Source organism: Dendrobium catenatum, unplaced genomic scaffold (genome assembly GCF_001605985.2).
Source record: "Dendrobium catenatum unplaced genomic scaffold, ASM160598v2 original_scaffold_280350, whole genome shotgun sequence".
NCBI classification, from domain to species: Eukaryota; Viridiplantae; Streptophyta; class Magnoliopsida; order Asparagales; family Orchidaceae; genus Dendrobium; species Dendrobium catenatum.
The window spans coordinates 184,034-197,443 of record NW_021598742.1 but is presented as its reverse complement, the minus strand read 5'-3'; the positions used below and the strand labels follow the sequence as shown (position 1 = coordinate 197,443).

At 37.0% G+C, this 13,410-nt stretch overlaps 1 protein-coding gene across 3 annotated transcripts in view; it reads left to right on the top strand.

The window, feature by feature from the left end:
* The first annotated feature begins 409 nt into the window (after positions 1 to 409).
* Positions 410 to 13,410, top strand: part of LOC110093697 (PITH domain-containing protein At3g04780) — a 28,143-nt gene continuing 15,142 nt past the window's right edge. For all 3 annotated transcript variants that reach the window (XR_003699956.1, XM_028692802.1, XM_020818672.2), the window contains exons 1-7: positions 410 to 639; positions 708 to 794; positions 889 to 1,012; positions 1,712 to 1,760; positions 1,862 to 1,919; positions 2,098 to 2,144; positions 2,255 to 2,332. Coding sequence is in view for 2 of the 3 variants with exons in the window: in XM_028692802.1 (XP_028548635.1) it covers positions 445 to 639; positions 708 to 794; positions 889 to 1,012; positions 1,712 to 1,760; positions 1,862 to 1,919; positions 2,098 to 2,144; positions 2,255 to 2,332 (638 nt within the window). In the remaining variant the exon portion in view is untranslated. The remainder of the gene's footprint in view (positions 640 to 707; positions 795 to 888; positions 1,013 to 1,711; positions 1,761 to 1,861; positions 1,920 to 2,097; positions 2,145 to 2,254; positions 2,333 to 13,410) is intronic.

Sequence of the window (13,410 nt, the reverse complement as noted above, 5' to 3'; positions counted from 1 at the left end):
AGACGCTCAGTTCGACTATAAGTTTGCTGAAATCGGAGTTCAGATGATCCAGAATTTAATTTTTGAAGTTTCCAACTTGATTTTTGCCTCGAGATTCGTGCCCGATCAAGATAATTTTTTGATAATATATCAAAGATGTTTATATGCGCTACTTCTTGACATCAATTTTCAGTTGCCTCAATAATGTGCTATTAGACAATAATGATATACACTCTCCCTTATTAGAAGATTCTTAAAAAAAAAATTAACTTAATTTTTTATCATAAGCAATTATGATATTTTTATTCTTGTTTCTATGAGCATTGCAACATTTATCATCCCTATTTATTTACTCTGTTCTAGAATTATTTCAGCCTTCTATTCTCCACTTTGATGACTAGAAGTCTACAACGATATATTACAGTAAAAAGAAAAAAAAAAATCCTATATATTTCGTTTACGCTCATGCCTTCCACGAGTAGAGCACGTGCCCAGCCTTGTCATTTCTCTGAGTACGGACGGCTTGCTCGCCACGCGCAGGGGCTCGTTTTCTCGCGAGACCAATACGCTAGGAATTGTAGCTGTTGCTCTCTTCTACACTTTTTTCTCTCTGTCATCGCAGCAGCCGTCGCCATGGCCTCCGGGATCCATCGAAGCCAGGTCGGCATCATACCCCTCGATCTCCTTTCTCTGTTATCCCACACTATTTCTCAATTCCTTCTCGATAGGTCGATCTCGTAGATTTCGTCGATTGGAGGGGAGTCGAATGTCTCAACCAGAGTTCTGCGCACGTTATCGATAACGCCCTCAAGCAGGTGATTTTTTGAATCCCAACCTACACCCTTGCAATTTCCCAGTTGCCTTTTCATAATTGTCAAGATCATGACACACGAGTTTTTTGGGTTCTAGGGTTATCGGGATGACGATGGGCTGCACCTTGAGAGTGACGCCGACGAGCAACTTCTCATCTATATCCCCTTTACCCAGGTGGTTAAACTACATTCGGTCGTGATCAAGGGCCCGGAAGAGGAAGGTAATGCTTGTACCCTAAATCAATTTCAATTTTAAATTGATGTAATCCTTAAAGTTGAAGCACGTGAATTGTATGTGGATCAACTTTCCCAATAGCTGTGAAGGTTATCAAGTCAAATAGCCATTTTAGAAGCTCTTTTATGAATGCATTAGCTTCAGATGGAATACTGAAGTGAACTTGTGGGGTTTCTTTTTTGTTAAATGTGAGCCATGGAAGGCCCACGTGCATAGTTAAATAAGAATGCGGATTGTTCTGTATATATACATTCTTATTCAGGATACTTGTTGTCTCACAGAAGTTTTTAGATGGTACTAGCGGCCAATAGACTAATTGCACTAGTTAGAATTTCCAGGAATAAGGAATAGATTAAGAAATGGTGAGCATTGCACTCTGTATATTTCCTGAATAGCGTTATGATTTGGGCTATTCCTTTGTCCGTTGTTATTGATGGTCTGGTAGCAAGCAAATAAGTGGGTACAATAACTGTTAGGTCAGTCAAGGTAACATACTTTAAAATATGCATATGCAAAACTCATCAATTGAAGAACTTAATCCAACCAATTGATTGCCGTATTACTAAGGTTATATTCTTTCAAATTTGCGCCTCAGAAAATTTATCCACTTCAAACAGATTTGCAACAGCTTATACTTTTATGATTTAGAAGCAGTTGTAGTGATGAGCATGATTTTATTTTTTAGGTCCTAGGACACTGAAGCTCTTTGCTAACAAAGAGAACATGGGATTTAGGTAATATCTACCATCCTTGATTTACGCTAATCCTCATAATGTGTCCTGGAATATTTACTTATTGTCCAGATAGTAACTTGAATTTCTTTATTTTTTTGCAGTAATGTCAATGACTACCCACCTAGTGACTCATTAATTCTGTCGCAGGATGATTTGAAGGTAGCTTGTTTCATTCGGGCACAAACCTATTTGCTTTTGGTTCATGTTTTTAATTTTTTTAATTTTATTATTATTTTTTAAATCGGTGTCTTTTGAAGTTTATGCATTTTCTTGAGTGCTTCTCATTTTTTCCATATGCTTTATGGGTGAAATCGGTTAATTTTTGTGTCTTTAACAGGAAAAACCTATTAGTTTGAAGTATGTAAAGTTTCAGAATGTTCGTAGGTACTCAGATTTGTAAATCACTTTACCTTTTTCTTTAATTTGTCTTTTTAAAATGATGTTATATCGAAATCATAACACAATTCAATCATGTTTTATTTAAATTTTATTAGCTTGACAATTTTCATTGAAGACAATCAAGGTGGTAATGACATCTCAAAGGTTCAGAAGATAGCCCTCTATGGAACTACGTAAGCTTATAATGCAATTTTAATATACTTCTTATCTTCAATTTAGTATTATTGCTAATGATCAAATGATGAACAAGACTTCATTGAATGATTAGCTTAATGTTGTGTACCGTCTAAGAGAGCAATTAAGATATGTAAATCTAAGATCTTAGTTGTAGGTGAATGCCAATCATAGTAGATGGCATGGAAGCAGGCACATTAGGTGGAGGCAGATGATGTTGGCCGGTATAAACCTTTAGTGTGGAAAGATCAAGCACCAGAGAAATCGATGGAAGTGGAATAATGGAATACTAGGGGAAAATTTGGCAGTGAATTAGTCAAGAGAGTATTAGGAGGATGCCTCATGAAAGAAAAATTGACGGAGATATAGAGTTGATGGGGATAACGTTGATAACCTTTATGAGAGTATTTCATGTCTGGGATAAAAAGAGTTCGAAAAAAATACAGTAAAAAAAATTAATAAGTTAAGAGGAAAAATATTAATGTGTGTAAAGAAGTGAAAAGGGAGTAGTAGCTCAAAATAGTGGATGCCACACGATTGATTAAGTAGTTGGCTGTTAGTGTGGCATCTCTCCAAAAGATGCCCTGAAACATTCTTGTGAATAAATAGGTTACTAGCATAATAGATTTATTTTTGAAAGCCTTAGTCTCTATATTTCTTTTTCCATATTGACCCCAATAAAGGATGGAGCTTGGAGAATGCATATAGCTTATGGAGCCATAACCAAAAAGTATTTCTTATACTTACATTAGATGACATGCTTGACTTAGTTTCTACTTCAAAAGATTTCCTTAAAATTGTAGTAACAAATGGATAACATCATATTAGGATAAGACCTCAAGATGATTGGAAGACTACATTTAGGACTTCAATGGATTGACTCAATTACTTGTAATGCTCTTCAATTTACTTAATGCCAACATATTCGTGAGATTGATAAATAGAGTATATAGGCCTTTTCTAGGAAAATGCATGTGGGCATGTTTTAATGATGCTTTAATTTTCTGTACTGATGAGGAAAAACATTAGGAATATTTGAAGTTGGCTTTAACAAATTTAAGGGAGGAAAAGTTTAAAATTGTATGCCAGTCTTAAAAACTGCTGCTCCTACAACAGAAAGTTTTTTTTTTTTTCCTCCCATGGAATCCAACCTGATCCTACAAAGATAAAACCATTATTGATCAGCCAACTCTTAAATAATTTTTTATTCTTAGGAGCTTTCATAAATTTTCTATATTTTATTGGAGGTTGATTATAAATTTTAGTAATATTATGCCACCCATCATTGATATCTTGAAGAAAGATAAATTTTCATGGACCACTTATGACGAAAAGCATCTTCTTAAATTAAAATTTTGAGGCCTTCTTCAATTGTTCTGCGGCTGTGCTGTCTTTTTTTTGTTGAAGTTTTTGGAGTGTTTTATGATGCATCTTACATTGAAATTGATGGTGTACTTAGTCAAGAAAACCACTTATAGTATTTTTCACTAAAAAACTCAAAGATGCATAATGAATATATTTTAAATATGAAGGAGAGTTTTATGCCGTTATTCAATTATTGAAATAATAAAGATGTAATCTTTTGTATAAATAATTTATTTTGAGTTATGATCTCTTAATTTCATTGTACACAATAAAAGTTTTGCAGTAATCATGCAAAATCAGTTGAATTTTTGTGAGATTTTTCCTTTTTTTGTTTAAACATAAACCAGGGGTTGACAGCCTGCCAATGTACTGCTAGAGTTGCTTTAATGACATCTTAGAATTGCAATTTTTTGGTTTTGAAAGAATAAATAAAGATATTCACTTTGACTTGATTTTCATATGATATGTATCAAGAGGATGAAGACAAACCTTCATCATTAATGAGATTGCTTATGGTGATTGATCGATATTTGCATGGAGGAAATCAATTGTGGAGTCATAGCTCTTATTGAGAGAGTTTTTTTTTTACTGAAGCACTTTTTGGTGGTATTGCTGGATATTTTTGGAAGGACAAAATGATCAATCTAATATAGAATATAGTTTATTAGCGGTCAATGAAAAGAGATGTTGAAATAGAGGTTTCTTAATATTATACTTGGAGGGTAGGGAAGATCACGAAACATAAATCTAGAATATACACTTAATTTATCCTTATATATCTTTGGAAAATCTTTTTATTGATTTCATCTTATGACTACCTAGGACTTCAAGAAGACATGGTCTTATCATGTCTTATATAACCAGCTAATCCTTATGCTTGTAACTCTCAAACAAGAAAATCTTGCTAGTATGTATGTGCCATGCATAGTTTTGCGTTTTTTGACCCTTTTGAAAGGAAGCCATCACACAATGTGTAACATGAAGTCAATTATATTTGATTTATTTTCTAAAAAAGATTGATCAAATTAAAGTTAGTGCATATAGGGTTTTGATCTTCTTTCTTTTCCTGCAAACCCTAATTTTTTGCATTCATAGCACTAAGCAAGATAAAAATTCTACTTAGTGCATGATCAACTTTATTTCGAGTGCATGTTAGCATTTAAGAACAAAGGAATGTTCTTGTATAAATGCAAGCCATTTTGCATGATGTGTATTCGACTTTTCCTGGATTGTGTATATTCCAAAACTTGTTGTTCAAATTATATGACAAACTCTAGGTGAAAATCGTAATTATGCTATTACATTAAAGCTTGCACTGCTGACTAAGACTTCTAGAGGAATATTATTTTTGTACAAAAATAACACATTTTCTTCCATGTTTCAAAACTAATGATGCATCAACATGCAAAATTATTTTTTCAAGGAGATGGTTATACCTTATTGTTTACCAACCAATTTCTAATAGAGATATTATGTTTGTTTCATATCTTTTAAGAACATTATGAATTTTTTTCTTTTGAACGAGATAAAAAAATTTCCCAACCTTTCATCCATGAACAGATGGCAACATAAGTGATAAATAGAACCTAAGAAAACTTAAGATATTTATTAGGGGAGAATATTCATAATCAAGATCGTCATTTACCTATATATGAATTTATTTGTATTAGTGCAATTTCTAAAACCACAAATAATTCACATTTTGAAAATGTCTATCTGATGAGGACATTCGACCGTGGAAGAGGATGGGCCGGAGATCTACGGCTACGATCGGATTGCTCTATTTATGAGCTTTTATTTGTATTTGATTTATTATGTGTAATTTTTTATTTTTACCGTCACTTGAGAGAGTAGGTTTATGTGACCCCAGGGGGCATTTTTGTCATTTGATGTTTTATTGTATTTTATTTATTTATAGGCCTCACCTTCACCTTGGGAGGGACGATGATTATTATGAATGAAATTTTTGCACTTTGTGTCTTGGTGTGTTTTGAGAGCTTTGAAAGTTCTTGTGAGAGTTTATGCGAAGTCCCTAGGTGAGGGCAATGCAAGACCTGTCAGCCGCAGGAAACGTTTGGGCTCACGGTTTATCTCCGTCTCCATCTACCATCAAGCTTGCCCTGCCCCCACTTTTCTTTCTCCAAATTGATCCTCCAACATTTCCTAATTTAACCTAGCACTAATTTAAAAAAATATGAATTCAAATTTGAATTCTCCTAAAGCCTTGATTTTTTGTTCCTAAATTGGTGGATTCTTTTTGGAAAGGCATCCCCATCAATAAATATGAAATTTAAGTGAGAAATCCTCATCGATTCTCCTTCCTAAATTAGTCTAGCCTAATTTATGTAAATCTGAATTCAAATTTGAGTTCTCCTAAAACCTTGAATTCATTTCATAAATTATTGGATTATTTTTTGGTAAGCTATCCCTATCAATAAATCTGAAATTCAAGTGAGAAATCCTCATTGATTCTCCTTCCTAAATTAGCCTAGCCTAATTTATGAAAATCTAAATTCAAATTTGAATTCTCCTAAAATCTTAACTTTCTTTCCTAAATTGTTGGATTATTTCTTGAAAGGTATCCCTATCAATAAATCTTAAATTTAAGTGAAAAATCCTTATTGATTCTCCTTCCTAAATTAGCCTAGTCTAATTTATGGATATATGAATTCAAATTTGAATTCTCCTAAATCATTGAATTCCCTTCCTAAAGTGTTGGGCTATGTTTGGAAGGATATCTCCATCATCAAATCTGAGTATTGATTGAACATTTGAATTAATTCGTCTTTCCTTTAACAATATGCTTTAATTGGCAACCCAATTAAGGCCCCAAATCAGCCCCAATCTTTGATAAGGTCGTCAACCCTCCTCCCCCTCCCTCCTCGTCCTCATTGATCCTTACTATAATTATACAAATTATTTGGACATAAATCTTAGGTCCAGATTTATGCTAATTGTTGTCCTCTTAGTACGCCAGTACGGTTGCCATCCAATGATGATTGTGTCTATTTTCCTACTATCAAACGCTTGCTATCTCCTTCCCAATTTATCATAAGCTGCTGTCCAGATTTTCAAGGGATGATAGAACACTGTCCAAACGTGTGAAAAGGGATTCATATTATTGTCCTTCCCACCAAGACAACCAAACGACTTTGCCTCGGCTTAATATCTTTGTCTATGCAGGTAAATTCCTTCCCTCCCCTTGTACCTTTTGATCCCTCCTCAACCATGACATCGTTTCATTGTGAAAACTTATTCGCATAGCCCATACCAAGTGCTTGTGTGAGTGGGTCTTTGTAGTGACTAGTCTATTTGTTAATTTTGGGATTGTCTCTGAAACATCACGTGAGCATGATATTAATTTATTTGATTATATAATGGTCCTCCTATTATCATGGGATTACTTGCTTAAACTTGATCACCCCCTTGCAAGCTAAAGTCCTTATTTAAGTTCATTTGGAGTTAATTAATTGTCAATCTCTATTCACGCATGCGTAATTTTCAGCTCAACATCACTTACACATCTAGTTCTGCATCACTATGGTTATAATTTTAAAAGGCTAATTGATTTAACAAGTATTCACTCATGCATTTTTTTTATTATGGCATTGCATAACCCTACGTAATAAGAGGCACACCCCAGCATAATTTGAACAAAAACACCGAGGTGCATGCCTCATGGATTTCAAGTGAGGCTTACACTTCATATTTGGTGAGGCTGTTAAATTTAGAGAATTTGAGAAAAAAAATACTTGTATTATACAAAAGTATTCATATTTATAGATCCATACAAGTTATCTTAATAAAGCAACAAATAACTAAAGAGTTATGCATAATTGCCTTAATATAACCCTTCCTAAATCAACCACCCAAATATAGGAGATCGATGTGATCCAGGTGAGCCTCCCACATATCCCAATGCTGGCCATGGGATCAAGGGCTAAGGGATGGCTGAGATTTAACAGCGTGATTTAGATGAGCCTCCCACGGATCCTCATGCTGGCTGTGGGATCAAGGGTCAATGGACAATTGAGATTTTAACGCTCCCCTTAAGATGGGGAATATAGATTTGTCATTCTCAACTTGGTAATTAGTCCCAGAAAAATAGATTTATTAAGTCCCTTGGTGCACCATAGAGTCCTCCATTTGGTCAAAACTTTGAGAGAAATTAGTTTTAGACATTACGGTGTCAAAGGGTAGCAATGAAGGCTATATTGGTTATAGATAGGATAGTAACCACAAGGGAAGGTCAACAATGAAGGCATGGCAGTAGGGAAAAAATATATTTTTAGGATTGCAACAAGCTTCAAGGACATCAACAGAAAAACATGTCTCAAGCGGCTCGGTGCTTGGCACACAAATCTCCTCTTGTCCGATCGAGCCAACCTTTAGCCCAATGCAAATTGGTCGTCCGACTCCACCCGAACACTCTTGTTCGATCAACCCCGTACAGGCACATAAACCCTCATAAGAGAGAACTCTCAGCTCTTTCCATATGCACGTAAGAGGAGGTCCTGCACTTGACTTCTCTCGCTTCTGCTCAGTTGACTCTGGACGTTGCATGCGAGAGGAGCTCTCCTGCTCGATCTCTCCTTAGTCTTGGATGCACAAAGGAAACAAAAGGACTAATATTTCTTAGAATTCTAACAATAAAGGCTGATGGAAGGATTAGTGTTCCTCAGAATTTCGACATTGAAGGCCGGTTGCAGGAACCTTTATTCCTCATAATTACTTCACTGAAGGATGGTGGCGAGAACTTGTATTCCTTAGAATTTTGACAATGAAGATCGGTGGTGGGAACATGTTTTCATCAGAATTCTAGTAATGAAGGCTAGTGGTGGGAACATGGAGAACCAGCCAGCTCTTTCAGGGTAGCATAAAATGCTTCTAATCATTTTGTAGCATGCATGAACAAATTTAAAAGCCTATTATTATGTTTTGAGTAATTCAAAATAATAAAATTATAATCTCTAGGTTTTAATATGGTTTGAGACTTCATATTGAGAGAAAAATGACATTGCAACATATTCCATCATTTAAGCATGCTTTTTAATATGTATTAAACTTTGTTCAAATATCAAAAATTTAATGTGCTTAATAAGTTTACTACATATTCAATGAGTGCATCATTTTATCACAGCAATTTACTTTAGTCCATTATATTGATAGGAAATACTTGAGTTCACAAGTAACCTTAAGGTAATACTTGAGTTCGCAAGCAACCCTAACCCAAATCGGAGATCAAACAGTGAAAATATTGCTGTCCAGAACAGAAAACAACATAAATCTGCTGTTTACAGCAGAATAACAGCACTAATCCAAGGAAAATCTGAGAGAAAACTCAAAGAAAAGCTTGTATTTCATTAGACGATGAATAAAATAGCAAGATACAATTGATCCTCAATTCGAGAGGATGATCGATCTCTCCCAAATTTCTAGACGCCGCTAGAGCCCAAAGAAAATCTAAATCTAAGAGATCTCAAATTTCAGCCAAATTCAAGATGAGCAAACCTTTGGAAAATCAACTATTTAATGCATACAAATCAAAAGGAAATCCCTAAACAGTCCTTACATTATAATTCCCTCCTAATCTTCCTCAAAATTTCTTCCTAAAACGCTCCCGCAAGGCGAGCGGCTCACGCGGCCTCCACCCAGGCGGAAAACATCCGTTGCGTGCATCTGGGCCGGTCCCGCGTGGACTGGTCTAACAATACCCCCCTCCCGAAAATCCACCTTGTACTCAAGGTGGAGATATGCTCGTGTTCCGGTGGAGGTGGCCATCCTTGAGAGGACTGAAAATCCTTACTGTATTGCTGAATCAAGGGCTGCACTGAAAGAGAAACATCCCTTCCCTCTTCCAATCTGATCGCATCCAACCTGTGTAGTCCCACCAGATAATATTCCCCCACCTCTTGTACGTCTCTAACCATGGTCTTAAGTGATGTGATGGCTTTGGATAGCCCTGCATCTCCCCTTATGACCACCCTTCTCCCATCCACCATTAATTCCATCATGAGTGCTCCCCAATTGTCCTTGGTTTCCCCTAAGGTTTGCAACCACTTCATCCCCAGGATGACATCAATGCTTCCTAACTCTAGTGGGAGAAAGCCCTCCCTTACTTGAATCCCTTGGATGGTCAACACCACTCTTTTACAAGTTCTCTGGCTTTTCTCCACCTTCCCTGTACCCATCATCACCCCATAACAACCGGTGTCCACCAATTTCACTCTCAGTTGGTTGACGACCTGAGTGGAAATGAAATTGTGGGTAGCCCCACTATCAATTGGCACCACCACCTCACGGTTAGCTATCACTCCTTTCACTTTCATAGTGTGACTCGGAGAGAATCCCACTACAGAGTTCAGAGAGACTTCTGCCACATCCAGGTGTAGATTCTCCTCCTCTTCAGATCTACTCCACCTCCCTCCTTGTCTTCCTCATCTTCACAGACAAGGAGAACCTGAAGAGTTTGGTCCTTGCATCTATGCCCCCGCATGCACTTCTCATCACAACTGAAGCACAATCCTTTTGCCCTCTTGTCCTGCATATCTTTCTCTGTTAGCTTTTTAAATTGTCCCTCATTTTCCCCTCCAATTTTCTCCACTGGCGCTTACTTCAGACTCTCTGGCGCCGCCCCTTGTGATGGTAAGAATGTGGTAGTCATCTTGCATGATCCCCCTAAATAGTTCCATCGAGATCCTCTTTCTGATTTCTTCTGATTTTCCACCAACTGCGCTAGCTCCATCGCCTTCCCTAGGTTCCTCGGCTCCAACACCCTGACTGTTGTTTGTATCTTCGGTTTTAGCCCCTTCATGAAGTTCCCTTCCAGGGCTGACTCTGAAATGTGATCTAATCTACTAGTCAAGTACTCGAACTTATCCCGGTAGTCTGCCACAGTCCCTTCTTGAGTCAAGGCAAAAAATTGCTCATAGAAGTCTCATCCCCCATCGGCTCGGAAACGCTATAATAAGCAATCTTTGAACTCTCTCCAGCTCCGGATAGGCTCCCTCCTGTCACGCCACTGATATCAGGCCAAGGCTTTTCCTTCCAAACACAATCCCGCCACCGTCAGCTTTTCTTCCTCTATCAACCCGTTGACAGCGAAGTAACGCTCCACCTTGTAGATCCAACCATGACCGTCTTCCCCCTCAAAAACGGGCATCTTCAGCTTCCTCACCCGTGGGTCTCCTCCGTTTCTCTTGAATCTTCCATAGCCTCCCATTCCTCGAAGATGAGGTGCTCCCCAACTGTCACGATCTTCCCTCCGACGATTATACTCGAACCCCTCTTCATACTCTCCCCTTTTTCCTTCAAAATCATCGCCTCGACGTTGAATTCCGTCAAATTCAGCACATCGACAATGAAGTTCCTCCATTCTTCCTTCAAATTTAGCCCCTCGACGCTGAATTCTTTCGAATTCAGCACCTCGGCGATGACATTCCTCCATTCTTCCTTCAAAATCAGACCCTCGACGCTGAATTCTTTCGAATTCAGCACCTTGGCGATGAAATTCCTCTCTTCCCCCTTCAAAAGCAGCACCTTGACGCTGGATTCTCTCAAATTCAGCACATCGGCGAGGAAATTCTTCCCTTCTTCCGACAAAATCTGCCTCCCGTTTGTCGTGTCCCCTACTCATCTCTTCTCTAGAAAGCGGCTCTAGAGGGGGCATGTCGTTCTCCTCCTCCAGGATCTCCACCTCCGAATTCCTCCTCCCCCGCAACGGGTTCGGATTTCCTCCCATGCATGGCCGTCGGTGGTCTCTCTTACTTTCGATGTCGCCGGATTGGTCTTCATTTCAAGTAATTTCTTCATCATTTCTTCCATAACCGTGAACTTCCCTTCCAATCTTTCATTGTTGGAGGTGATTTAATTTTGAAAATAAAAAAATTTTCCCTTCAGATCTGATTTTAACTGTCTCAATTCGCCTTCCAAAAGTTCAACCTTCTTTCCGGCCATCGTTCTTCCCCAGGGATCTCACGTAACTCACTTACGGAAGCCAAAAGCTCGCTGAAAATTCAAAAAAGCTTGTATTCCACTAGACGATGAATAGAATAGCAAGATACAATTGATCCTCAATTTGAGAGGAGGATCGATCTCTCCCAAATCTCTAGACGCCGCTAGAGCCCAAAGAAAACCTAAATTTAAGATATCTCAAATTTCAGCCAAATTCAAGATGATCAAACCCTAGGAAAATCAACTATTTAATTCATACAAATCAAAAGGAAACCCCTAAACTGTCCATACATTCAAATTCCCTCCTAATCTTCCTCAAAATTTCTTCCTAAAACGATCCCGCAAGGCGAGCGGCTCGCGCGGCCTCCGCTCAGGCGGAAAACTTCCGCTGCGCACGTCTGGGCCGGTCCCGCGTGGATCGGCTGGACCAGTCTAACATATATCTACTACATCTAAGGGTGGTAATACTACATTTAATGATGGAACTATGGGAAATCTACTATTTCTGTATTTGGGTCTAAAATTTCTGCGAAGGCGTGTTCTAAATTTTTTTAAATTGGTTAGCATGGTAGCGAGTCTCCTAGTTTGAATTTTTATATAAATATAAAGGAAGAAAATGTTGAGATCAATGTTTTTTGAAGATTTTTAATTTTGAATGAGGAAATTAGTGATTCTGAGGTTATTTTAATTAATAATTATTTGAACGTCATATGATGCGTTGTGGCTATTTCTAAGGTTGAATTTAATTGAAAGAGAATTGCTTTTTTAAAATCTATTTTAAACACGAGAAACTGTATAAACTCATAGTTAATAACGAGAGTTGCATGAAATATTGTCTATGTTTGCCATATATACTATAGGAAGTTGAAACCTGAACCCATCTGCAATTATATAAGGTAGTTTAGGTAAAATTGCCTACCTCAAAGATGTCTAATTATAAACTAGTTGGCTACTTGAAACTACTAGAATCTCATATGATGTACTGCCCATGGATATTGGCCATACTATGTTAGGTAAATATTGGTTGTATGATTTAGATGTTACTCATTTTGGAACATCTAATACTTATGATTTATGGTTAATGTTAGAAGGGTAGTTTTGAAACCTACAAGTTAAAGGAAAAGTACAAGAATCTAATGTTCTTAATGAAGTAAAAAAGTATTTCTATATTTGGAGTGAATATGCATTTGAGAAAGTGTAGGCTTATGCCATAGTTGTTGAGGAATTGCATAATGTGGTACTTGATGTTGTGGCTTTGCCTTATGATGTTAATGAAGTAATTAGTGATTTTCAGCATATTTGTTCTAATGATTTTTTGTCATCTAGGGATATATAATATATTATTGATCTAGTTCCTGGATAATTATTGCTTAAATTGTCTCATTATAGGATGAATAGCACTTAACATATTGAATTTAATAGATAAGTTGACGAATTTTGCAAGAAGAATTTATTGGGGAAAGCATGAGTTGTGTTATATTTGCTTTGATTACATCTAAGAAAGATGGTATTTGTCCTCTGTATATAGACAATTAAGTCACCAGTAAAATCACCATCAATATATATATATATATATATATAATATATATATTATATATATATATATAATATATAATATACCTTGTTTTAATGTAACTGAATGATGTTATTGTATTTACAAATTCAGTTGAGGGTGATGTCATTAAGTTGAAATGTTGGGGGGGGGAGGGGGGGGGGGGTGGAGGGGAGCGGGGTGGTGATGAGTAAAAAATTTGCTTTT